This window comes from Natator depressus, chromosome 7 (assembly GCF_965152275.1).
Source record: "Natator depressus isolate rNatDep1 chromosome 7, rNatDep2.hap1, whole genome shotgun sequence".
Taxonomy (NCBI): Eukaryota; Metazoa; Chordata; order Testudines; family Cheloniidae; genus Natator; species Natator depressus.
This window is the reverse complement of record NC_134240.1, coordinates 47,836,191-47,861,891: the sequence shown is the minus strand read 5'-3', so window position 1 is coordinate 47,861,891 and position 25,701 is coordinate 47,836,191. Positions and strand designations below refer to the sequence as shown.

Sequence of the window (25,701 nt, the reverse complement as noted above, 5' to 3'; positions counted from 1 at the left end):
ACCCCTGGGGGGCCGGGAGGGATGGGTGTCACCCCATCTGTGCTCCGCCTGCACAGCAGTGACACTGGGGTTGGAGCCGAGCCTGCCTGTCATTTGGGCAGCGGCTCTGCCAGCCAGGCCTGTGGGGTCGTTCCCCGGCTGTGCTGGCAGGAGCCCCACGCTGGGGACAGCTCAGTCGTGCTCTCCCATGCCACCGTGGCGGGTCCGGCCCGGAGATGGGGAGTCCACCGTCTGTCATGTCCCGGGACGTCCTGGTGGGTGGAGGGTTTCTCTGGAGACAGGCATCCTGCTGAGCCAGGAGCTCCCTGCATGCCCCCTGCCCGGCCCCCACTCAGCCTGTCTGCCCGGCCCCACAGAACGACCTGGGCGGGCGGCGGAGCCTGGTGAACAAGTGGACGACGTTCCTGAAGGCCAGGCTGGTGTGTTCAGTGCCAGGCAGCGACGGGGGCGACACCTTCTTCGACGAGCTCCGTGAGTGGCGTGGGGCGAGCACCAGCTGCAGGGCGACTGACTGGGGTGGGGGGCGCTCTGTGCCCGGACGGGGATGGGGTGTGTGGGGAGGCTACACGCTGGTGGTGGTGGCGGGGGGCTGGTCACGTCAGGCGGGGGAGGTATTGCTGTGCACCCTGGCTGGGCAGCAGGGGCCGGGGTTTGATCAGTGACCCACACTCACAGGTGATGTCTTCCTGCTGCGGACGAGGGACACACGGAACCCCCTGCTCTACGCCGTCTTCTCCACCTCCAGGTACAGCGGGGCCCCCCCAATACCTGCCCCCCAGCATGCCCAGCACCCCCAGTTCTGCACTGTCCCTGCCAATGCCCAGCCCCCCAGATCACCTGGCCCCCCAGCCAGTTTTGCGCTGACCCCCAGCTCACCTGCCCCACCCCTCAGAGCGCCTGCCTCCCCACATGTCCCCCTAGCTCGCTCTCCTGCCAGCCAGCTCCGAACTGACCCCTCTGCTCACCCAGGGCCCCCCTCAGCACACCCAGCCCCCTCAGCCAGTTCATCCAGCCCCACAGTGCATCTGGCCCCCCAGCTCGCCCATGCCCCAGCTTGCCTATCCCCCCAGCCAGCTCCATGCTGCCCCTCCATGGACCCCTCACCAGAGCACCCACGGGTTCTGCAGCTGGGCCTGGTGTAGGGGGGCGCTCAGGGCCAGGGACCCCTCATCCTTCCCCTCCAGCCCCATGCCCACTCTGACCCTCTTCTCCCTGTGCCCCTTGCCCTTCCCCCACCTCAATGCCCTTTTGATTCCAGTGCCCCATGCCCCCCTCACGCCCTTGCCTGTTGCTTTCCCCACAGCTCAGTGTTTAGGGGCTCCGCCGTCTGCCTGTACAACATGCACGACATCCGCCGAGCCTTCCTGGGGCCCTTTGCTCACAAGGAGGGGCCCAACTACCAGTGGGTGTCGTACCAGGGCCGCGTGCCCTACCCTCGCCCGGGCATGGTACGTGCTGCGGGCCCCAGCTGGCTGGGAGGGACGTGAGGCACGGGGCTCCCCCTGCAGCCAGTGGGGATCAGGCCCCCCCCCCCCCGGCGTCATCCCTCAGCGGGGCTGTGTGGCTGCCCGGCCCCTTGATACCTGCCCCTCCAGCCCTGCATCCTGCCCCCATCCTAGACCCCTTGAGCCCCATGGCCCCTATGCCTGAGCTCGAGGCCTGGTGCCTCGGTGCTCACACACAGCTCTGCCAGCCTGACCCCGCCCAGAGGCCTGCGGGGGCAAGGGGTGGCCAGCTGTGAGAGGGGCCTGGGCAGGGGGGAAGGCTCAGCGGCTGTCGGTGCCCTGCAGGAAGCAGCGGAGCCAGGGCTGTGCCAAGTCTCAGCACCAGTGGATCTGGGAGGGTAGGATGGGCGCTCGATGCCCAGCGCAGAGCTGGTTCATTGACCAAAACATCCCCCCACCCCTCCCAAAGGGAAATGACTGAGCTGGCTCGGACCAAGGGGCCCGGAAAGGATGAACCGCAGGGGCTGTGGGTCGGGAGTGAGGGGCACCAGCAGAGCTGCGGGGGAAACCCGGGGCTCAAAGAGCAGGGGGCTGCAGGTCGGGAGTGAGGGGCACTGGCAGAGCTGTGGGGGGAACCCGGAGCTCAAAAAGCAGGGAGCTGTGGGTCGGGAGTGAGGGGCACTGGCAGAGCTGTGGGGGAAACCCGGGGCTCAGAGGGCAGGGGGCTGCAGGTCGGGAGTGAGGGGCACTGGCAGAGCTGTGGGGGGAACCCAGGGCTCAAAGGGCAGGGGACTGTGGGTCGGGAGTGAGGGGCACCGGCAGAGCTGTGGGGGGAACCCCGGGGGCTGCAGGTCGGGAGTGAGGGGCACTGGCAGAGCTGTGGGGGAAACAAGGGGCTCGGAGGGCAGGGGACTGTGGGTTGGGAGTTAGGGGCACCGGCAGAGCTGTGGGGGGAACCCGGGGCTCAAAGGGCAGGGGGCTGTGGGTCGGGAGTGAGGGGCACTGGCAGAGCTATGGGGGAAACAAGGGGCTCGGAGGGCAGGGGGCTGTGGGTTGGGAGTTAGGGGCACCGGCAGAGCTGTGGGGGAAACCCGGAGCTCGGAGGGCAGGGGACTGTGGGTCGGGAGTGACGGGCAGCAGCGTCTCATGTGCAGTGGCCAGTGCCCCGTCCCCCATTTTCCCCAGCTGACCTCGCCACTCTCTGCCCCCTCAGTGCCCCAGCAAAACCTTTGGCACCTTCAGCTCCACCAAGGATTTCCCCGACGACGTGATCCAGTTTGCCCGCAACCACCCGCTCATGGCCAACCCTGTGCTGCCACACAGCCAGCGGCCTGTCTTCCTGCAGACCAACGGGGACTACACCTTCTCCCGCATCGCCGTGGACCGGGTGACGGCCGCCGACGGGCACTACGACGTCCTCTTCATTGGCACAGGTGCACCCACTGCCCCTCCCGGAGCCCGGTCGCTCCTGCCAGCCCCAGTTTTCCCTGGAGCTGTCATGGGCGGAGCCCGGGACCTCTAACGTTCCGCCCGTGCCACACATGCCCAGTGAGTGCCAGGGCTGCCCCCCGCTGCCCTCCTGCAGCGCAGGGAGCTGGGAATGTGGCTAAGTGCAGGGACAAATAGGGGAGCGACAGTGGCTCAGTGACTGAGATTCTGTTCCCTGCCCTCACACTGGCCTGCTGGATGAGTCCCTCTCCCGCTCTGTGCCTCCGTTTCCCCTCGGTAAAATGGGGATAACAATACTGCCCCGGCCTGAGAGCTGTGGGGGCTGAGAAGAAGGGGATTCTGCCATCCTTGCTCATGCTAAGCCATGACTGTGACCCCTTGGCTTCCCTCGGACTGCCTGTGCCAGTCAGGGCCCCCTTCTCTCGGTGCCCACGTACAGATCTGGGAGGCTAACCCTGGGCAGTGGGGTCCTGGGCCTGCGTCTCTTTCCAGTCGGGTGTGAGTGTGTGGGAGCTGCCCGGGGATGGGACATCTCAGCTGTGGATGTTACCATGCCCTGTCACCCCTTTCCCCCTCCCCTACCCCCTGGCAGATATTGGCACGGTGCTGAAGGTGGTCTCGGTGCCCAAGGAGAGCTGGCAGAACATGGAGGAGCTGCTGCTGGAGGAGCTGCAGGTGTTTAAGGTAGGACTGTGGGCAGGGGAGGGAGGTGCCGGGGGCCTGATTTCTCCCCTCCCCCCCCACACCTGTCTTGTTGCAGGCTGGCACAGTTCATAGAATCATAGAATATCAGGGTTGGAAGGGACCCCAGAAGGTCATCTAGTCCAACCCCCTGCTCGAAGCAGGACCAATTCCCAGTTAAATCATCCCAGCCAGGGCTTTGTCAAGCCTGACCTTAAAAACCTCTAAGGAAGGAGATTCTACCACCTCCCTAGGTAACGCATTCCAGTGTTTCACCACTCTCTTAGTGAAAAAGTTTTTCCTAATATCCAATCTAAACCTCCCCCACTGCAACTTGAGACCATTACTCCTCGTTCTGTCATCTGCTACCATTGAGAACAGTCTAGAGCCATCCTCTTTGGAACCCCCTTTCAGGTAGTTGAAAGCAGCTATCAAATCCCCCCTCATTCTTCTCTTCTGCAGACTAAACAATCCCAGCTCCCTCAGCCTCTCCTCATAAGTCATGTGCTCTAGACCCCTAATCATTTTTGTTGCCCTTCGCTGGACTCTCTCCAATTTATACACATCCTTCTTGTAGTGTGGGGCCCAAAACTGGACACAGTACTCCAGATGAGGCCTCACCAATGTCGAATAGAGGGGAACGATCACGTCCCTCGATCTGCTCGCTATGCCCCTACTTATACATCCCAAAATGCCATTGGCCTTCTTGGCAACAAGGGCACACTGCTGACTCATATCCAGCTTCTCGTGCACTGTCACCCCTAGGTCCTTTTCCGCAGAACTGCTGCCTAGCCATTCGGTCCCTAGTCTGTAGCGGTGCATTGGATTCTTCCATCCTAAGTGTAGGACCCTGCACTTATCCTTATTGAACCTCATCAGATTTCTTTTGGCCCAATCCTCCAATTTGTCTAGGTCCCTCTGTATCCTATCCCTGCCCTCCAGCGTATCTACCACTCCTCCCAGTTTAGTATCATCCGCAAATTTGCTGAGAGTGCAATCCACACCATCCTCCAGATCATTTATGAAGATATTGAACAAAACCGGCCCCAGGACTGACCCCTGGGGCACTCCACTTGACACCGGCTGCCAACTAGACATGGAGCCATTGATCACTACCCATTGAGCCCGACAATCTAGCCAGCTTTCTACCCACCTTATAGTGCATTCATCCAGCCCATACTTCCTTAACTTGCTGACAAGAATACTGTGGGAGACCGTGTCAAAAGCTTTGCTAAAGTCAAGACACAATACATCCACTGCTTTCCCTTCATCCACAGAACCAGTTGTGCCCCCTCACCCCTCTTTCTACCCCTCTTCCGTGCTTGGGAGCTGGCAAAGAGCAACCTGAGCAATGGGCTGGAACTACTTTGCCTCCATGTATCCCTTCCCTCTTCCGGGCGCCAAAGGCGGGTGCCACATACTAATGAGCTGGGGGCCTCAGCCCCAGGAGAGCGGTGGCCATGTGGCAACCAGCCCCTCCCCCCAGCAAGGTGTGTGACTGGGTGCCTGCCACATGGGCCCCTCCCCCTCTGCCCACGTCGGGTGGGGCCGGCGGTGCCGTGGGCAGGCAGCCCTGCCCGTGCCCCTGCCACCCACATTAACCCAGCATCGCCAGCCTGACCCGACAGCTGGAGCCAGGATTCCTGAGTTCTATCCACGGTCCCACCATTCTGTGCTCTCGGGCGCATCATTTGGCCTCTTGGCGCCTCGTCCGTGGAGCGGGTCAATGGAGCTGACACCACCCCCCAGAGAAGTACAGTGGGACCTCCCCCCGGGCATGGTCTGGACAGACAGGCAAAGTACCAAGCACCAGGCTATGCCAATCTGCCTGGGCTCCCCCTTAATGAGCCTTGTGCTCTGTTTGTCTCGGCAGGATTCATCCCCCATCACCAGCATGCAGATCTCGTCCAAGCGGGTGAGGAGCCCAGTGGGCACGGGCAGCATCTGAGAGGGTTGGGTGGGAAGAGATGTGGGGCGGGGGGGGGGAGAAACAGCTGTGGGACGTGCTGGCTGTGGTGCTGTGCCAGCCGTGCTGGGGTGCCAGCCGTGGCGCTGTGCAGGCTGTGCCAGGGTGCCAGCCGTGGCTCTGTGCCAGGGGCCAGCCGTGCTGGGGTGCCAGCCGTGGCGCTGTGCTGTTTGTGTGTCCAGGACAACCAGTGCGGGTGGGTGCTGGGCTGGGCAGCCGTCTGCCCCTCCCCCAGCTGGTGCACTGTGCCGGGGCCCTTGCTGCAGTCTCCACGGCTGTCCCTCGGCCTCATCCCCTGCAGGAGAGCTGGGCTGGCCCTGACCCGCCTTGACCCAAATGCCCCCCAGATGCCCTGGCGTGGGCATCCGGTGAATGAGGCTGGGCACTGTGGCCGCCCCATCCCAGGGGAAGATTCTCCCCTCCTTTCCCCAGGCTGGCACCTCCTTAGACGTAGGCCCCATGGTGGCAGTGACCTCCTGGCCACATGCTGAGTTGGCACTTTCCCGGGGATGCAGGGCCTTGGCATGCACCCAAGTGCTGGATCCGCCCCCAACTGTCTGGCCTTGCCTCTCCAACAGCAACAACTCTACGTGGGCTCCCCGACATCCCTCTCCCAGCTGCCCCTGCACCGCTGCGGGATCTATGGCAAGGGCTGTGCCGAGTGCTGCCTGGCCAGAGACCCCTACTGCGCCTGGAACGGCACCAGCTGCACCCGCTACATGCCCAACACCAAGAGGTACGGCCCCTTCTACTCCAGCCACACGGGGCCCAGGGGCGCCTCGCTCAGATCACTTCCTACCAGCTCCTGGAAGCACCGAGCCATGGGGAGGATGTCATGGGACCAGGGAGGACGTCGGGGGACTGGGGAGAGGCATGCAGGGGGTGCCGGCTGCATCAGAGCCTCCCCCCACGCTGCAGGGCTTGGGGTAACATCTGGAGTAGGGTTGGCGCTGGGATGATCTTGTGCCAGCCTTATCCTGGGGCTAGGTGAAGCGGTAAGATCCAGCCCGAGGCAGGAGACTTCTGTTCAGTGCCACAGGCTTCCAGGGTGACTTTGGCCTCAGTTTCCCCATCTGTACAATGGGGAGAAGAGCCTTGCCCTGCCGCCCAGGGGTGTGTGAGGGGAGCGACATTAAAGAGCGTGAGGCACCCAGATGCTAGGGTGATGGGGGGCCTGGTAGGGACCTTGGTGCTGCCAGCAGTCAGCACGCCAACAGACTGTTCAGGACAGCGACAGCCCCTCGTTAGGGACTGACAGGAGCGACGCCCTGGTCTCGTGTCGCAGAGCTGTGGGGCTCCACATCCAGGGTCCAGCAGGGCGCCCGGTGTAGGGTGCTCCTGGCGGGTGTTTGGGGGAAGGGGGCTTGCTCCCCAGGCACTAGGAGAGGCTGCCAGAGCCCTTGTGCTCCTCAGAAAATGTCCGTCCGTCTGTCCGTCCCTTGCTGTGCCCCACCCTGACCTCTCTCCCCGCTCCCCCCTACAGGCGTTTTCGACGACAGGACGTCCGGAACGGGGACCCCAACACACTGTGCTCTGGAGGTCAGTGTGACCGCTCCCTGCCCCCAGGGTACCAACTCAGCCCTTAGCCCCCGTCTGCGAGCCCATCCTCCCAGAGAGAGAAGTGCCCAGGCAGGACCACTGCCACTCGCTCATGTGCCGCAGGATGTGGAGCGAGGCGCTCCCCCTGCTCACATGCCTGACATGAAGAGAAATGGGCACCGGTCATGAAGAGAAATGGGCACATGCCTGACATGAAGAGACATGGCCTCAGCGCAGACGCCTGGGGGGGTGCTAGTTTATGCCCACTGCGTGGCCCATGGCTCTGGCACATGCCAGCCACACTCTTCCTGTCCCATCCACCCTGGTGCATTCGCTTGTGCCTGCTCCATGCCACGTGGCCCAAAGGCTCGGGCACGTTTGTTTGTGCCGGCCCCATGGCCTGGCTGCCCCCGTGTTTTTCCCGTGCTCACGCTCTCAGTGGCCTGTGCCCGGCAGATCCACACCGGAGCAGCGTGCCGGAGAAGAAGCTGTACGGGGTGGAGGGCAGCAGTGCCTTCCTGGAGTGCGTGCCCAAGTCCCTGCAGGCCCGGGTGCTGTGGACCTACCAGAAAGCCAGCGACACCCCGAGGAAGGAGGTACAGGGTCCCCCACCCCCAGGAGATGGGCTGCTCGGCCTGACCCACGTGCTGCATTGATATGGGGGCATCAGGCTGGCTGTGCCCAGGCTGGTCAGAGCCAAGAGAGACAGGCTGGCACCTATCATACCCCAGGATCCTGGATCCCTGTGCCCTCCTGGCTGGGCTGCAGCTCCCCACTCCCATCCTCTGCCCCTTCCCACCCCACTCACTGCTGCGTATGCATGATGCATGGCCACCCCCAGCCAGACCCCTCCCGGCTGCATAGACCCTCCGGCCCCACCACCTCACCCTTCCCTCCTGATCCCTCCCTGGCGCGAGGACACCCAGTCCAGCCTGGCCCTGCCCTGAGCAGGGGGAACCGGGAATAACTGCCCGGACCCATCCTTCCCCTGTGCCAGCTCAGAGTCAGCTCCAGCTCTGAACCACGCTCTCGGCACGTGTCAGGCATCTCTTTGCCCTGATGCCTCCTCGGCCCATCCCTGCCCAGCAGCACTGGCGCAGCCCATGGCCCGCTAGCAGCGAGCCCTGCCCCCAAGCTACCCAGACCCTCCTGGGAGGCCAGGGTGGTGCGCTGAGGCACTGCACTTTGGCCCTGGCGCCGGCCCTGCTCCCCCGGCTCCAGCTCTGCCTTGTCTCCCCGGGCCCACAGGTGCAGCTGGACGAGCGGGTGCTGCAGACGGAGCGGGGCATTCTCCTCCGCAGCGTGGCACGCAAGGACACCGGGCTTTACCACTGCCAGGCCACGGAGCACGGCTTCACCCAGACCCTCCTGCGCCTCTCGCTGGAGGTGATTGGCGCCCGGGAGGAGGCATCTGCCGAGCCAGCCAGCAGCAAGCTGTGGTACCAGGACTTCCTGCAGCTGGTGGACCACCCCAACCTCAGCACCATGGACCAGGTCTGCCAGCAGCTGTGGGGCCGCATGAGCCACCAGCCCAAGAAGAAGCTGCCCCTGCCTTCCGCGCTGAGCATCCAGGCCAAGCCCCACAAGTGGAAGCATGTGGAGGAGACGCGAAAAGCCCGCAAGCGGCGCACACACGAGCTGCCTCGCGCCGAGAGGGGACCCCGCAGTGCTGCCGCCTGGTGACCTGCCGGACTCCTGCTAGGAGGCAGGGGAGGGTGGGGTGGGGAGTGGGGAGACCGGCGAGCCGAGCCAGCCATGGGTCCCCTCCATGTGTAGCTAGGCGGGGGCGGCCGCGCCCTTGAGACAACCTTCTCCCCTCTAGGTGTGGGGGAGCCCCCGGGGCCTGCCCCACAACCAGAGAGGGGGGCCCAGGCCTCAGACCATAGGCTTTGGGAGGCCAGCACGACAGGAGCAGGGGCCATGCGCCATCCAGACACTGAAGAGGCCTCCTGGATCCAGCCGTGCCTCAGCCTGGATTGTCCCCCGTGGGGCAGATCAATCCTCATGGGACTGTTTTTGTTCGATTGGCCCTCGGCCCCTGCCCGACGTCCTTTAACCCAGCCCCTTCCGGAGTCGGGAACCTCCCAGAGACAGCTCCCCACACACCCTTGTTCGGCGTGCGTTGGGGGGCAGGGAGGCCGGCTCCCCTGGGGACACAACCACTGTTGTATTTATTAACAGACTGTTACTGATGAATGTAAAACCGCCTCGGGCTGCACCCCAGTCCCCAGTGGATGGAGGGGCACTGTTCTGGTCTTAGATACATGGACACATTCCTGGCTGGTGGCTTTTGGGACGGGCGCATGTGGTCCCATGGTGCAGTGGGGGCGGGGGGGGGGGGGTGCAGCAGGCAGGAGATCAGAGCCCAAGCCTCTCCCCTCACTTGGGACGCTCCCTGATTAGAAGTAGGGGCAGGGTGTCCACCCAATGAGGCAGCATAGGAGAGATCACCGTGTGGCCGGGAGGGCTCCAGCTTCCTGCAGGGTGGGGGGAAGGAGGGGAGAGTGGTGGGGAATGGGAGAGTCGCTGTGTGGCTAATGCCCCAAGTCTTCGGCCCGATCCCAAACCCAGGGAGAACTGATCCATGGCCCCTGGGGAAGCATGGGGCACGCTGGGCAGCCAGCTGGCCCTGAGGCCTGAACCACAGAGTGCTTCCCCATGGCCGCCGTCCCAAAGCTGGCTCTGTGAGATGGGAATAAGCGCAGGCCTTGTGGAAGTGGGATGTGGGTCCACACCAGGCACTTTCAGCCCGGCTCTGGCAGTGTCCAGTGGCCATCTCTGGCTGCTGGCTGTTTGTGTGGCTGGCGCTGAATGGGTGAGCCCATCGCAACTGGCCTCCCTTGTTGGGTGTCCCCACCGGAAGCCTGAGGCCTGTCTGGGGATGGAGAGCAGCTTTTGCCCAAGAGGGGGGTCGGGTGAGGGACTGCCCTGGGTGGGTGGAGGCGGCTTTCCCAGCTGCTCCTGGCTAGGGACAAAGCATTTCAGCTCCAGGCTGCGTCCATGCAGCGCCTTTCAACAGCTGTGTGGCCAAGCGGGTAATGCAGCGGGCTTCAGGTGACTGGGGCTCCACCACTCCCCTGCCGGGGGACCTTGGGCAAGTCGCTTCACCTCTGTACCCACTCCTCCCCCGGCCATGAGGCCCGGGGAACAGCCAGCGCATGGAGAGCAGTCACCGAAATGCTCCAGGTACAAGCTGCATGTTATGACATGAAGCCTGAGCCCTGGCTGGCCATGCCCACACAGGATGGAGTGCATGGCTCAGTGGCCACAGCTGAAGGTCATCAAAACAGGGCTTCTCCCCCAAGGACCAAATTTCAGCCCAGATCTACAGAGGTATTTAGGCTCCTAACTCCTGTTGTAGTCAATGGAAGTTAGGATCCTAAAGACCTTGAAGGATCTGGCCCTTGGGTGGGTATGTCAGTCGCGTAGCAGCTTCAAAACCTACCAGCCTGAGTCTCCTGCCTTTCCTCTCCCCTTTGGGGGTGACGCCACTGACCCCTCTGTGGAGATGCAGGTAAGCGAAGAGAAAAGTGCTGCTTAGGTCTTCAGGAGCCGACTTGCATGGATGCGATCTCCGCTGCGCCGATGGGAGAAAGGCGAGGCAGGAAAATAGGAGGTGGAAAGAGAAGGAAGGAGGCGGTCGCAGACCGGGCGGGCCAGTGCAGCCCTGGTGCTCTGAGCTCGGCCTGGGTGCAGGAGAAGAGGGGAGCGTGGCACGGAACTGGACCCAGCCCAGCGGGACTGTATTATATTAACACAATAAAAGCAATTGATGAACCCTTGTGCTCCTGGTTTTCTGAAATGGGCTGAACCTGCCCTGGGCAGCGCTTTGCCCCTGCTACAGGTGCCTGAGCCACAGAGCCAGGCTGAGGAGCCTTGGCTAGCAGAGCTGTAGTTGGCCAGGATTGAACCTGGGGTCTCGAGAGCTAGGAAGCAGGCACCTTTGGTGGAAGCTCCTGGGCTCTAGCCTGCTCAGCTGCTCTCTGGGGGCTGGACCAGCAAGCAGAAGGTGTGTAGTAGTGTATGTGCAGCAGGGGGTGCTAGTGTAGTGTGCAGATTTGGCCCGAATGGCATCCCTGGCCCCGGGAGGTGTGGGGAAGCAGGGCAGGGGGCAGGAAGCGAAGGGACACCCCAGGAGTGATGGCTGGCTGGATCCTGAAGCCTGCTCGCTGCCCAGGCTCAGTGGATGTGGTACCCATGCGTGGTTGGTCCCAGTGGCTCGAGCAGGCCCCGCTTCGGCTGGCAATCCTCTCTAGATGTCTCCTCACAGGATAGGGTCGTTGGAGTATGCGGTGTGACAGGTGCCTCTCCAGGGCTGGGATCGCACCAGGGGAAAGGAGGGGGTCACCAGCTCCTCTGCCCATCAGCCTGGAGGGCTTTGGGGAGGCTGGAGGCACCCCTCATAGCTGCACCATCTCACCCATCACATCCCTGTGGGACTTCACACAGTACCCCTCACAGCTGCCCTGTCTCCCTCCAATGCCCCTCACAGCTACCCCATCTCCCCCCCACACCCTTCAGAGCCACCCCATCTCCCCCCAATACCCTTCATAGCTGCCCCGTCTCCCTCCCACATCCCTGTGGGGCTCCCACAGTACCCCTCACAGCTGCCCCATCTCTGGCCACTCCCCTCACAGCTGATCTCTCTTGCTGTACCCCCACCTTCCCCCTACATCTCCTCCCCTCGCCCCTAGTCCACTGCAGGTCCCCTAGCAGCACCCTGTCCATTTAGCCCCTCGCCCCGGCTTTTGCTGCCTGGCCCTACTCTGGCCTGGGCTATTACCCGCACAAAATTCTGTGACTTACACACTCAAGGGCACCCACCTTTACCCAGTTCCTAGGGCTCAAGGCATAACCCTTTTAATTTAGGCACCCCCACCCTTTCCCAGTTCATAGGGCTCCAGGTGAAAATCACCTAACTTTACCCCTCTGTGGGCTCTGGGCTCTACTCCTCCATGGGCTCTGGGCAAATACCCTTTCCCTGTGGAGTCAGGGCTTAATCTTTTGAGGGTTTACAGGGTCTTTTACCAGTGAAAGTGCCTTACGCAGTAATATACTACTTAACCTCTGTTTATTAACAATCACCAAAACCAGACTGCACACGCTACACATAGAGTGCTCACCACTCCCAATAAGACAGATGAACTTTTCTTGATGGCCAGTCAGGATCAGGTCCATCTGGGGGACTCCAGTTTCTGCACGGTGTCATTGGTAGAGTATTGAGGTCTGGCAGCTCTGATCTTTGGGGCTGCGTCCTGGAGTTGGTTCCCAAAGAACTTCCTTTTGGACCCCAGTTTGTATAGTGAAATTTGAGTCCTGTTTAGCTGTACCTTAACCAATCATTTTACTGAAATCTATCTAACCAATACTAACATATTGTAACAAAATTCTCTCAACAATTATATCCCACCACCTTAATTAATTTACACCTAGCAAAAATTAATTATGTCACAGACAGAAACAATTAAAGAACCAGACAGAGACCAGACAGGTTAACAATAGGGAAGTGGGGATCATAATGACAATACAATAAAGAAATGAGGCTTTCACAAACACAACTATTGAGAAGTGATTTCTTGGCAGGCAGGATGCTATTAAAGTAAGTTTTCTTTAGCCATCTTAAGATCCGTTTCTTTATCTGGTGACAGTGGGTGCCATTAGGATGGGGGTCTCCTCCTTAACAGCCCGATATCACATTGTTTTAATGTAGTTTAGCTGGAATGTGAGGATGTGATTTCCTGCTTCTCAGCTAATGGCTGCTGCTGGGCTGCTCTTTTAATCTGGCTGCAGATGAAAGCCTTGTCCTTACAGGGCGGGGTGCCTGCGTGGTGACCTCTGGGTGGAGGGTGGGGTGGTGACTCACAGGGCAGGGCACAGCCCCGGCACAGCACAGCCCAGGGCTGCATCTTGGGCTCTGTTCAGTTCCCCGTTTGCCCAGGCAGGGCTGTGCGGCCTCAGCTCCCTCCCAGCAGGACTTGGGCAGGATTTGGGCACCCGCCCCCAGCTCACCTGGGGCATTGAGCGCTCTCCCCCTCCCCCACCCACCCCACCACCATCTGGGCCCTAGGATGCTACGTGTCTGGCTGCTCCCCTGCTCCCTGGCTGTGAGACCTGGCAGCACCAAGGTCACCAGCTCCCAGGGACTAGAAGAGGGAGGAGCTGCCTGCGGCACCGCTGGCCGGTGCTGAGCTCTGTGGCTGGGAGGCAGCCCAGGCCCCCTGCCCTTCATAGAATCTCAGGGTTGGAAGGGACCTCAGGAGGTAATCTAGTCCAACCCCCTGCTCAAAGAAGGACCAATCCCCAACTAAATCATCCCAGCCAGGGCTTTGTAAAGCCTGACCTTAAAAACCTCTAAGGGTATGTCTACACTACGGAATAAGGTCGAATTTATAGAAGTCGTTTTTTTAGAAATCGGTTTTATATATTCGAGTGTGTGTGTCCCCACAGAAAATGCTCTAAGTGCATTAAGTGCATTAACTCGGCGGAGTGCTTCCACAGTACCGAGGCTAGAGTCGACTTCCGGAGCGTTGCACTGTGGATAGCTATCCCACAGTTCCCGCAGTCTCCGCTGCTCATTGGAATTCTGGGTTGAGATCCCAATGCCTGATGGGGCTAAAACATTGTCACGGGTGGTTCTGGGTACATATCGTCAGGCCCCCGTTCCCTCCCTCCCTCCATGAAAGCAAGGGCAGACAATCGTTTCGCGCCTTTTTTCCTGAGTTACCTGTGCAGACGCCATACCACGGCAAGCATGGAGCCCGCTCAGGTAACCGTCACCATATGTCTCCTGGGTGCTGGCAGACGCGGTACGGCATTGCTACACAGTAGCAGCAACCCATTGCCTTCTGGCAGCAGACAGTACAATATGACTGGTAGCCGTCCTCGTCGTGTCCGAGGTGCTCCTGGCCACGTTGGCTGGGAGCGCCTGGGCAGATGTGGGCGCAGGGACTAAATTTGGAGTGACTTGACCAGGTCATTCTCTTTAGTCCTGCAGTCAGTCCTATTGAACTGTCTTATGGTGAGCGGGCAGGCGATACGGATTGCTAGCAGTCCTATTGCATCATCTTCTGCCGGGCAGGCAAGAGATGAGGATGGCTAGCAGTCCTACTGCACCATCTTCTGCTGAGCAGCCATGAGATGTAGATGGCATGCAGTCCTTCTGCACCGTCTGCTGCCAGCCAAAGATGTAAAAGATAGATGGAGTGGATCAAAACAAGAAATAGACCATATTTGTTTTGTACTCATTTGCCTCCTCCCCCATCTAGGGGACTCATTCCTCTAGGTCACACTGCAGTCACTCACAGAGAAGGTGCAGCGAGGTAAATCTAGCCATGTATCAATCAGAGGCCAGGCTAACCTCCTTGTTCCAATAAGAACAATAACTTAGGTGCACCATTTCTTATTGGAACCCTCCGTGAAGTCCTGCCTGAAATACTCCTTGATGTAAAGCCACCCCCTTTGTTGATTTTAGCTCCCTGAAGCCAACCCTGTAAGCCGTGTCGTCAGTCGCCCCTCCCTCTGTCAGAGCAACGGCAGACAATCGTTCCGCACCTTTTTTCTGTGCGGACGCCATACCAAGGCAAGCATGGAGGCCGCTCAGATCACTTTGGCAATTAGGAGCACATTAAACACCACACGCATTATCCAGCAGTATATGCAGCACCAGAACCTGGCAAAGCGAAACCGGGCGAGGAGGCGACGTCAGTGTGGTGACGAGAGTGATGAGGACATGGACACAGACTTCTCTCAAAGCACGGGCCCTGGCATTGTGGGCATCATGGTGCTAATGGGGCAGGTTCATGCTGCGGAACACCGATTCTGGGCTCGGGAAACAAGCACAGACTGGTGGGACCGCATAGTGTTGCAGGTCTGGGACGATTCCCAGTGGCTGCAAAACTTTCGCATGCATAAGGGCACTTTCATGGAACTTTTTGACTTGCTTTCCTCTGCCCTGAAGCGCATGAATACCAAGATGAGAGCAGCCCTCACAGTTGAGAAGCGAGTGGCAATAGCCCTGTGGAAGCTTGCAACGCCAGACAGCTACCGGTCAGTTGGGAATCAATTTGGAGTGGGCAAATCTACTGTTGGGGCTGCTGTGATGCAAGTAGCCCACACAATCAAAGATCTGCTGATATCAAGGGTAGTGACCCTGGGAAATGTGCAGGTCATAGTGGATGGCTTTGCTGCAATGGGATTCCCTAACTGTGGTAGGGCCATAAACGGAACCCATATCCCTATCTTGGCACCGGAGCACCAAGCCGCCGAGTACATAAACCACAAGGGGTACTTTTCAATAGTGCTGCAAGCTCTGGTGGATCACAAGGAACGTTTCACCAACATCAACGTGGGATGGCCGGGAAAGGTACATGACGCTCGCATCTTCAGGAACTCTGGTCTGTTTCAAAAGCTGCAGGAAGGGACTTTATTCCCAGACCAGAAAATAACTGTTGGGAATGTTGAAATGCCTATATGTATCCTTGGGGACCCAGCCTACCCCTTAATGCCATGGCTCATGAAGCCGTACACAGGCAGCCTGGACAGTAGTCAGGAGCTGTTCAACTACAGGCTGAGCAAGTGCAGAATGGTGGTAGAATGTGCATTTGGACGTTTAAAGGCGCGCTGGCGCAGTTTACTGACTCGCTTAGACCTCAGCGAAACCAATATTCCCACTGTTATTACTGCTTGCTGTGTGCTCCACAATATCTGTGAGAGTAAGGGGGAGACGTTTATGGCGGGGTGGGAGGTTGAGGCAAATCGCCTGGCTGCTGGTTACGCGCAGCCAGACACCAGGGCGGTTAGAAGAGCACAGGAGGGTGCGGTACGCATCAGAGAAGCTTTGAAAACCAGTTTCATGACTGGCCAGGCTACGGTGTGAAAGTTCTGTTTGTTTCTCCTTGATGAAACCCCCCGCCCCTTGGTTCACTCTACTTCCCTGTAAGCTAACCACCCTCCCCTCCTCCCTTCGATCACCGCTTGCAGAGGCAATAAAGTCATTGTTGCTTCACATTCATGCATTCTTTATTCATTCATCACACAAATAGGGGGATGCCTACCAAGGTAGCCCAGGAGGGGTGGTGGAGGGGGGAAGGAAAATGCCACACAGCACTTTAAAAGTTTACAACTTTAAAATTTATTGAATGACAGCCTTCTTTTTCTGGGGCAATCCTCTGTGGTGGAGTGGCTGGTTGGCCGGTGGCCCCCCCACCGCGTTCTTGGGCGTCTGGGTGTGGAGGCTATGGAACTTGGGGAGGAGGGCGGTTGGTTACACAGGGGCTGTAGTGGCAGTCTGTGCTCCAGCTGCCTTTGCTGCAGCTCAACCATACACTGGAGCATACTGGTTTGGTCCTCCAGCAGCCTCAGCATTGAATCCTGCCTCCTCTCATCACGCTGCCGCCACCTTTCAGCTTCAGCCCTCTCTTCAGCCCGCCACTTACTCTCTTCAGCCCGCCACCTCTCCTCCCGGTCATTTTGTGCTTTCCTGCACTCTGACATTATTTGCCTCCACGCATTCGTCTGTGCTCTGTCAGCGTGGGAGGACAGCATGAGCTCGGAGAACATTTCATCTCGAGTGCGTTTTTTTCGCTTTCTAATCTTCACTAGCCTCTGGGAAGGAGAAGATCCTGTGATCATTGAAACACATGCAGCTGGGGGAGAAAAAAAAAAGGGACAGCGGTATTTAAAAAGACACATTTTATAAAACAGTGGCTACACTCTTTCAGGGTAAACCTTGCTGTTAACATTACATACATAGCGCATGTGCTTTCGTTACAAGGTCGCATTTTGCCTCCCCCCACCGCGTGGCTACCCCCTCAACCCTCCCCCCTCCCTGTGGCTAACAGCGGGGAACATTTCTGTTTAGCCACAGGCAAACAGCCCAGCAGGAATGGGCTCCTCTGAGTGTCCCCTGAAGAAAAGCACTCTATTTCAACCAGGTGACCATGAATTATATCTCACTCTCCTGAGGATAACACAGAGAGATAAAGAACGGATGTTGTTTGAACGCCAGCAAACATACACTGCAATGCTTTGTTGTACAATGATTCCCGAGTACGTGTTACTGGCCTGGAGTGGTAAAGTGTCCTACCATGAAGGACGCAATAAGGCTGCCCTCCTCAGAAACCTTTTGCAAAGGCTTTGGGAGTATATCCAGGAGAGCCGCGAATGCCAGGGCAAAGTAATCCTTTCACATGCTTGCTTTTAAACCATGTATAGTATTTTAAAAGGTACACTCACCGGAGGTCCCTTCTCACTCCCCCGCACCGCCCCAGGCCAGGCAGGCGTGGGAACTTCCCATGCAGGGAAGAGATGGAAACCGAATCTGATGCCCCTGCCCCAGTGCCAAGGAGTGATCCCCGGCTTCCAGCAGCAGCCCACACGGCCCCTCCCTTGTCACCCAGCTGGGCCTTTGCAGTTTCGTTTCTCTAGCAAATGGAAAATGAAACTTAGCAGATCAGAACTGGGGAAACCCTTAGCTCTGCTGCTGCCAGTTAAGGTGGCCTTAGGGAGCAGCTCGAAAGTGCTCGCCCGGGTGCTCCTCTGTCCTGGCTCCCACACTGGGGTGTGCCAGAGGTGCCCACCATGCCCAAATCCCGCTGTTCTTCCTTCAGCCAGGCTTGAAAATGCCCCTCAGCCAGGGGGCGGGTAGTCGCTGTCCAGGGCAAGGAGGAACCTCACCACCACTTAACCAGCCCTTTCATAAAGGAAGGGGCCGGCCTGGCAGGCTTGCTGCTGGAGACGAAGTGCAGCGATGGGGAAGCTGCCGTGAGGTTGCAGGCAGCTGGCTCCAGGACCCCGGCTGCTGCTCTGGGGTGTCCAGACAGCAGGTGGCAGAGTGACATTAACAAGACTCTGGGCTGGGGGTTCACGTCCCCCCCACCGCCCTTCATTTGGATCTCATTGATTCCTAGATTCCAGGGCCAGAATGGACTCTGCCCTCCTGTCCAGCACAGGTCAGCAACCCTGCCCTAAACTAACCCTGGGTGCAGCTCTGCCAGCAAAGCGTCAGGTCTTGCTCTAAAAATGGCCAGGGATGGAGGAGCCACCAGCCCCCTTGGTACCTTGTTCCAATGGTTAATTACACTCCCTGTTAATCACTCTCCCAGTTTACAGAGAGTCCCTGTGTCCCAGCCTGGGAGCATGAAACTGACACTGATGAGATCAGTGTCATAGAATATCACAGGGATGGAAAGGACCTCAGCAGGTCATCTAGTCCAACCCCCTTCTCAAAGCAGGACCAATCCCCAATTTTTGCCCCAGATCCCTAAATGGCCACCTCAAGGATTGGAACTCACAACCCTGGATTTAGCAGGCCAATGCTCAAACCACTGAGCTATCCCTCCCTCCCAGGTGGGGTGGGGGATTTAGATACTCAGGTTAGGGGCTGGCATGAAGGACAGCGCCCCCAAGCAGGGCCTAGGGGCAGCCCCCTCCCAGGAATCCCAGCAGCTGGGGATGGGGGAAGTGCGTTGGGCTGCCTCTGGAACTGGGGATGAGGACCAGCCCCCAGGCTTCTCTCCGGGCCCATGCCCAGCAGGTGTCTGGTGGACAGTTCTAGTCCTGTAGCCCAGGCCACCTTAACAAGCTCAGTCTGACGCCATCCACGGGGGAGGAGATCAGCAGGGTTGGGCTGTGCCCAGGATGCTTAAAAGCAGCAGCAGCAGAGGAAGGCAGGGACAGGGAGCAAAGCAGCAGAGATGGAGCTGTACCGGGTGCCCGCCGGCTCGCTGGATGCCTGGATCGCAGAACATCTCCAGCCCAGCGAGGAATTCCGGCTGCAGGTGAAAGACACTGTCCGGAGGATCTGTGATTTTCTGAAGGAGACGTGCTTTGACGATATCAAGGTGTTCAAGACGGTGAAGGTGAGTCTGTTCTGGACCAGCTGCCGGTGTAAAAGAGCATGTCCGGGCTCCTTTGGTGCAGGCGAAAGTCTGTGTGCCTACACTGATCAGGGCAAGCCTAAACCACCAGCCAAGGGATGCCGAACAGGGTTCCCACTTACCGCTGGCTGCAGGGGGCATTATCCAAAATCCGCCCTGGCTTCCCAGTTGCCGGTGGGGTCAGGTAGGAACATAGGAGTTGCATTGTCAGGTCAGAGCAGTTTTAGCCCAGTAACCTGTCTCTGACAGTGACCGACACCAGCTGCTTCAGAGGAAGGCACAAGAGCCCACCTCGTGGACAATTATAGAATTATTTGCCTATAGGGGAAGTTTCTTCCTGACCACAGGCTGTTAGTGGTCGGTTTATGCTCTGAAGCATGAGGGTTTGTCTCCCTTGGACATTTCCCTTCCTGCCGAAAACAAGTAGGGATGTTCTAGTTATCCTTCCAATGTCTAATCCTGCGGAGAGGGCTGAGAAGCTCATGGCCTCTTTGAGCGAGTTCCACAGGTTAACAATATGCTGTGTCACAAAAAATACCTTTGAGCCGTTTTAAATGTGTTGCCTTTTAATCTAGCATTTTAGACATCCAATTTATCTTCTCTGAATCAATGGCTCTCAACCTTTCCCCTGTTGGGTCACGACCTTGTAATCAGCACTCCCTTTACCAAAAACAGGACAGGAAGTTTGCAAAACCTCTCCCCAGTCCCATTTCTTACGTCCACAAAAATTACACTAAAAGAGAGCTATTGAGATTGCTACTCAAACATTAGGAAATGCCAGAGGGAAGGTGGCCTGTTTAACCTTAATTCGGCATATGTCCATTGTGCATATGTATTACAATACAGGCTTTAATTACATGATCACATATTATTTTTTCCATGGGACCCTGCCTCATTCAGTGCACAGGGTGGACTTGTTCTACGGGTGAATCAGGGCCAGGTAGTGAAGGAGACTGTTGTCTGTGGGACCCCTACAGACTTTGCAGCAGATGGAAGCTGTGCAATGAATGGGGCAGGGGGTTGCAGAGAGAGAAAGGAAGGTCTCCTGGGTCAGACAGTTGAATGCTTCCCTGGAGAACTGGATTCTATCCCTGCCTCTGCTACTGAGTTCCTGTGTCATGCTGGGCAAGTCACTTAACCCAAACTGTTCCCAAAGTGTGCATTCTTCACTTTTGGGGTGCCCAACTCAAGCCCCGGGCTCTGATTTGCAGAAGTGCCGAGTGCTCACAGCAGCGACTGAAGCCAATGGGAGCTGGGCTTTGACCGTACAATGTGCTGTATAAATGCTATGTTATCTGTGGGGCTGGCCAAACTCTGACACATCTGTACTGCGCATGTGCAAAGGGAGATATTTCAAAGGTTCTTAGCTTGGTCAAAGTTGGATGGATTTTGACGGGCATGGCAAAAGGCGTAAGGCGTAAGGCAAAAGGCTTATCCCTGAGACGCAGGCCACCCTGCTGCCAAATTTCAAGTCTCTGCCCCAAAGCGTACGTGGGGGGCGTTAGACCATCTTCGGTGATCAGAATGGGATGTGGGGGGAGGGCACCCCAGCAGTGTACACTACAACACTGGATTCAATATTTCCTATCCCATCCTAACACTTCTGGTATGTTTCTGGCTGCCCAGCAGGGGCCGTTGTGCCTGAGGAGTGACGTGGCTGAGTGGGTGCAGGGGCACGGCCCCCATGCGGCTCAGCGCCCTGGGGTTGTTGAGAGGGCAGCGCAGTGAGCAAATGCTTCTGTTCCGTGGCAGGGCGGCTCCGCGGGGAAGGGGACAGCCCTGAAGAACAATTCGGATGCAGATCTGGTCCTTTTCCTCAGCTGCTTCTGCAGCTACCGGGACCAGCTGGAGAACCGTGCGGCTGTGCTTGACACCATCAGGCAGAAGCTGAACCGGTGCCGACAGACCATCGCCTTCAGCATTGATGTGGAGGTCTCCCAGCCGAAGGAGAAGGGCACCTGCCCGCGCTCGCTCTCCATCATCATCCAGTCGAAGAGGAGGCGGGAATCCATCGAGGTGGATGTGCTCCCGGCCTATGATGCCTTAGGTAGGGACTGGTTTCAGAGTAACAGCCATGTTAGTCTCTATTCTCAAAAAGAAAAGGAGCACTTGTGGCACCTTAGAGACTAACCGATTTATTTGAGCATAAGCTTTCGTGAGCTACAGCTCACTTCATCGGATGCATCCGATGAAGTGAGCTGTGGCTCACGAAAGCTTATGCTCAAATAAATTGGTTAGTCTCTAAGGTGCCACAAGTACTCCTTTTCTTTTTAGGTAGGGACTGTATCCCTGCCCCTCAGCTCGGCCTCCAGGGATCCAGCAGGTTTGGGGGTACCCACTCCCCTCAATGTCCCCAGGGCTTATCCTGACAGAGCTCATGGGAATGAAGGTGCAGCCTGTATATGGGACATGGGAATAGCCCAAGGCCCATTGGGACAGGACTCCCCTCAGATCTCTGTGGTGACCCTCCCTCCCCTCTCTCCCACAGGGCAGGTGACTCCTGGCAGCAAACCTTCCCCCCAGGTCTACGAGGATCTCATTCGGACCAGAGCTAAGCCCGGTGAGTTCTGCACCTCCTTCACCGAGCTCCAGAGGGACTTCGTGAAGCGTCGCCCGGCCAAGCTCAAGAACCTGCTGCGGCTGGTCAAGCACTGGTACAAAGAGGTGAGGTGCCCTGCCCTGCCCCAGTCACTGATACCCCCCTTTCTCCTTCTCACCAGGCCACCAGGCCTGGTGGTTACCTTTGTATGTTAATGCGGGTTCAGCTGGAGAGTTCTCCCGGCTGACAAAAGAACCTCCCACACCTTAAAACCCTCTAGAATAAAGCTACTCACTGGAGTCCCTCCACCTGCCGGGGCTGCTCAAGTCTTTCCAGAAGATCACTTTGCTTCCCAGCATTTTGCTCCCTGGAGATGGTGGTCGTCTCGGCTTAGGCTGGTCTTTCCTAGCTCGCTGCTCTCCTGGATGCTCTTGGGTTGGGCTCTGGCGGCTGGGTTCAATCACCCCGTCAAAGGGCCCCGGGTGTCGCTGGAGGCAGACGGGACACTGGACTAGATGGATCTTGCCTCTGATCCAGTCTCGCAAGTTTGCTGAGTCCCTCTCTAGAAGTCCCAGAATATCTGTCCAGATCACTGTTCCCCAAACTGTGGGGTACACCCCACTAGGGGTACACAGAGGAACATTCAGTGGGGACATGGCAGGGCCTGGGACAGCCTCCACAGAGGGCATGGAGGGAGCGCCACCCAGCCCCGCTCTGCCTCCAGCTCTGCCCCCAACCCCATGGCCACGCTCCTGGCCGCAGCGCCAGCCACAGCTCCGGCCATGGCCTTGGCCCCCGGCTCCCAGTTCCCACATGCGTGCAGACAGACACACACTCAAACATCCAATCTCACATCTCTCGTCCTCTAATCGCAGGGCAAGCAACTACACAAAGAGCAAATTTCAGAGAATGATTTCACGACCTATTTGCTGCTCACTTGAGTGGAAATTACACTAGCCTTTCAAATGACACTTTACAGGGTTGGGGGAGAAGGATTTTCTTTATCCTAACAAACACCTGAAATGATTCAGTGCCTGATGCCACAGCCTGTGGGGACTTCACACCGGCAGTGGGAATAAAATGTGGAGCCTTCTGTTTCAGAAGCATGGACCGCTGCCACCTGAGCTAAAGGAGAATCCCCACTAGATATTAGCAATATAGGGCCTTGACACACAACTGAGCAGGTCTAATTACACTCTCTCTCTCTAGCTAGTACATTACACCCCGGCTCCCATTCGCTGGCCACTGCTCAGTAGTTGAGTGTTGTGGTGAGCACAGGACGTGGGCAGGGGAGAGGTAGCGGGAGGTCACCCACCTGACCATGCAGCAAGAGGGATGTTAGGGCCCTGTACCCCCACCCCATCCCGTGTCTCAGGCCGGCTTCCCCCCATCTCCTTAACAGCTTTCCAAGACGACGTCGGGCTTGCCCACCAAGTACGCCCTGGAGCTGCTGACCATCTATGCCTGGGAGAGCGGCACCAAGGGGGCGGAGAACTTCAGCACGGCCGAGGGGTTCCGCACGGTGATGGAGCTGCTGTGCCGGTACCAAGAGCTCTGCGTCTACTGGACCGAGTTCTACGACCTCCAGTCCTCCGTGATAGGGCCCCATGTCAAACGGCTGCTGCGGGAGCCGTGGTGAGACCCCTGCATCTGCTCCTCTCGTCTCTGCGCGGCTCGCTCACGTCCAGCTGCAGCTCGGCCTTCCTTCCTGCGTGGGAGGGAGGCTCTGTCCTACGCTGGGACACCCGAGCAGAGAACTGGCAGCTCTGCTCAGCATCTCTCAGCCCAGAGGCCCCTGCGGTTACACTCAGCACCAGCCAAGCAACATGGCCAGCCCAGCACGCGCTGCGCCACGTATAGCCAGGTTGCCTCTGGGGGTGTTCGCCCAAGGGGAGCCCTGGCCCCATGGAGCTCACCGGCCAGACCCCGTTAACTGAAGGGGGCAGGATTCCACCCGGCAGCACCCGTATGAGCAAGAAAGGGTTGGGGGCTCACAGCCTGGCACAGGTCTGTCCCCACTCCTCCACTGTTAGCCTGTGCCTCAGTTTCCCCCAGGGGCATGCTGGGGCTGACGACACTGACAGGGTGAGGGCTCGCGAATGAGTGCGTGTGGTACCCAGCAACACCTCTGGGCCGGCATTAGAGTGCAATAGTACCACAGGGACTAGGGCAGCAGCTGTCTCCAGCCCCTCAGCTGCCTGCACACTGGCTCTTCCAGGGTGGGTGACCCCGACCATACTCACCCTCCACCATTGCCCCATCCCCGAGCCCCTGGGATTCCGGCTCCAGCCGGCCAAGCCTGAGACTCCCTCCTCCAGCTCCCCTCTGCACCCCAGTGCCCTGCCTGAGCCGGGGCAGGCACCGTCAGCAGCAGGCAGCTGGGATGTGTCAGCAGCCTGGACGCAGAGCAGGGCCTGGCTCACGGGGGAGAGGGAGCGGGCTGGGGCAGACAGCAGAGCCACTGGCCACATGGGCAGGCGGCTCAGCCCAAGAGCCATCGACAGAGAGAATCCGTTGTGTTCGCAGCCCCGTGATCCTGGATCCAGCCGACCCGACGGGAACCTTGGGGCAGGGAAAGAGCTGGGACCTGCTGGCGAGAGAAGCCGCCATCTGCCGGGACCAGCTGTGCTGTAGGAACAGCCTCGGCCCCATCCGCTGCTGGGACGTGCAGGTACCGACGCCTCTCGGGGTCCCTTCCCACCCCCGCCTGTGATGAGTTCGTCACTGAGCCTCCGGAGCATGGAGTAGCCGGGTAGCTCCCCTCATGGCCCCTACGCCTGCCCCACTCCCCACAGCTGCCCCTGCTGGGAGGGACTGGGGCTGGCCTAACTGGGAGCTCCCCGCAACAGCCAGTGCCCACCTCCGCTCCCCACAGCGCCCCCTGCTGGGAGAGGCTGGGCCTGGGGTAGCCAGGACCTCCCCCCACAGCCAGCACTCCTGCCCCCTCCCCACAGCACCCCCTGCTGGGGAGGCTTTGGCTGGCGTAGCTGGGAGCTCCCGCACAGCCAGCACTTCTGCCCCCTCCGCACAGCACCCCCTGCTGGGAGAGGCTGGGGCTGGAGTAACTGGGAGATCCCCCTCCCCCCACAGCCAGAGCTTCTGCCCAGCTCCCTGCTACAGAATCTGATGGGCCCAGAGCTGCGGGAAACGATCGTGTTGAGATTCCACTCCCCAGCAGAGGTTCTTCTGCCGCGTGCCATTAGACGTTCTCCGCTGCCCCACCTGGGCTGTCCGACCCCCACCCATCCCCGTCTCCTTGTCTCTCTTCCAGCCAGCCAGACCCATTCAGGTGACGGTGAAGCAGCTCTCAGGGGTCAGCCTGGACCTGGGGCTGAGCCCCTACACGACCATCTGGGAGATTAAGGAGGAGCTCGAGCGTGCCTGGGACATCTCTCCCTACACGCAGCGCCTGGCCCTGCAGGAGCCTGGCCTGGGAAACCAGCTGCTGCTGGACGATCAGACCCTGGCATCACACGGCATCTTCTACGACACCACGGTTCTGATGCTCATGACCGAACCCCAGTGGATGGAGATCTTCGTGAAGGACCATAACAGCAGAACCCTGCCCTATGGCGTCCGTGCCAGTGACACCGTCCTGGGCCTGAAGAAGAAGATCGAGGATCGCACAGGTGTCTCCGCCAGCCAACAGCGTCTGACGTTCAACAGCAAAGAGCTGCAGGACGACTGCACGCTCGCCCATTACAGGATCCGGAGCAAGAGCACCGTCTACCTGCTTCTGCGCCTCAGGGGTGGGTAAGATGCTCACTGGGTCACCGGGACCTGCACCTCCATGGGCAGGCGTCTGCTGTGTGGAAGCAAACAAGTCTTGTCTATTGCTGTAGCTTTGATTCAAAGATCCAAAAAGGAATATTAACCTTTATGATGACACTTGAGTGAAATAGTATTCTTGTCTATATGTCACTTTGAAGGTTGTGATAAACTGTATATGAACCGTTTAATGGATAAATTACACTATGCTAATTGCCAGGATGGTTGGGAGACAGAAGATTAAGCTTATTCTCTCAGGCCAAGAGGCTGGTGGAAAATGTATAAAAACCCTGGGACACCATCCTGTTTTAACTCAGATCTGCTTTGGGTTTCAAGAAGGGGATACCCTGAGCCATAAGGATTGGGATCCCCAGTCACTGACTGGAGTCACCCCAAATATGGACATTGGACTATAACCTAAAAGGACTTTTGGACACT

At 58.6% G+C, this 25,701-nt stretch overlaps 2 protein-coding genes across 5 annotated transcripts in view; both read left to right on the top strand.

Annotated features, from left to right (window-relative positions):
* Positions 1 to 8,778, top strand: part of SEMA3B (semaphorin 3B) — a 50,868-nt gene extending 42,090 nt beyond the window's left edge. For all 4 annotated transcript variants that reach the window (XM_074958349.1, XM_074958348.1, XM_074958346.1 and 1 more), the window contains 10 exons: positions 357 to 471; positions 676 to 745; positions 1,304 to 1,448; positions 2,659 to 2,878; positions 3,487 to 3,578; positions 5,449 to 5,490; positions 6,120 to 6,277; positions 7,025 to 7,080; positions 7,537 to 7,676; positions 8,329 to 8,778. In XM_074958349.1, the coding sequence (XP_074814450.1) occupies positions 357 to 471; positions 676 to 745; positions 1,304 to 1,448; positions 2,659 to 2,878; positions 3,487 to 3,578; positions 5,449 to 5,490; positions 6,120 to 6,277; positions 7,025 to 7,080; positions 7,537 to 7,676; positions 8,329 to 8,763 (1,473 nt within the window). In that variant the 3' untranslated portion in view covers positions 8,764 to 8,778. The remainder of the gene's footprint in view (positions 1 to 356; positions 472 to 675; positions 746 to 1,303; positions 1,449 to 2,658; positions 2,879 to 3,486; positions 3,579 to 5,448; positions 5,491 to 6,119; positions 6,278 to 7,024; positions 7,081 to 7,536; positions 7,677 to 8,328) is intronic.
* A 9,957-nt stretch (positions 8,779 to 18,735) lies between these two features.
* The window catches only part of LOC141991314 (2'-5'-oligoadenylate synthase 2-like), a 31,315-nt gene continuing 24,349 nt past the window's right edge, over positions 18,736 to 25,701 (top strand). Inside the window, exons 1-6 of the mRNA XM_074959622.1 lie at positions 18,736 to 18,938; positions 20,709 to 21,003; positions 21,445 to 21,620; positions 22,898 to 23,130; positions 24,022 to 24,166; positions 24,767 to 25,249. Coding sequence (XP_074815723.1) covers positions 18,774 to 18,938; positions 20,709 to 21,003; positions 21,445 to 21,620; positions 22,898 to 23,130; positions 24,022 to 24,166; positions 24,767 to 25,249 — 1,497 coding nt within the window. The 5' untranslated portion in view covers positions 18,736 to 18,773. The remainder of the gene's footprint in view (positions 18,939 to 20,708; positions 21,004 to 21,444; positions 21,621 to 22,897; positions 23,131 to 24,021; positions 24,167 to 24,766; positions 25,250 to 25,701) is intronic.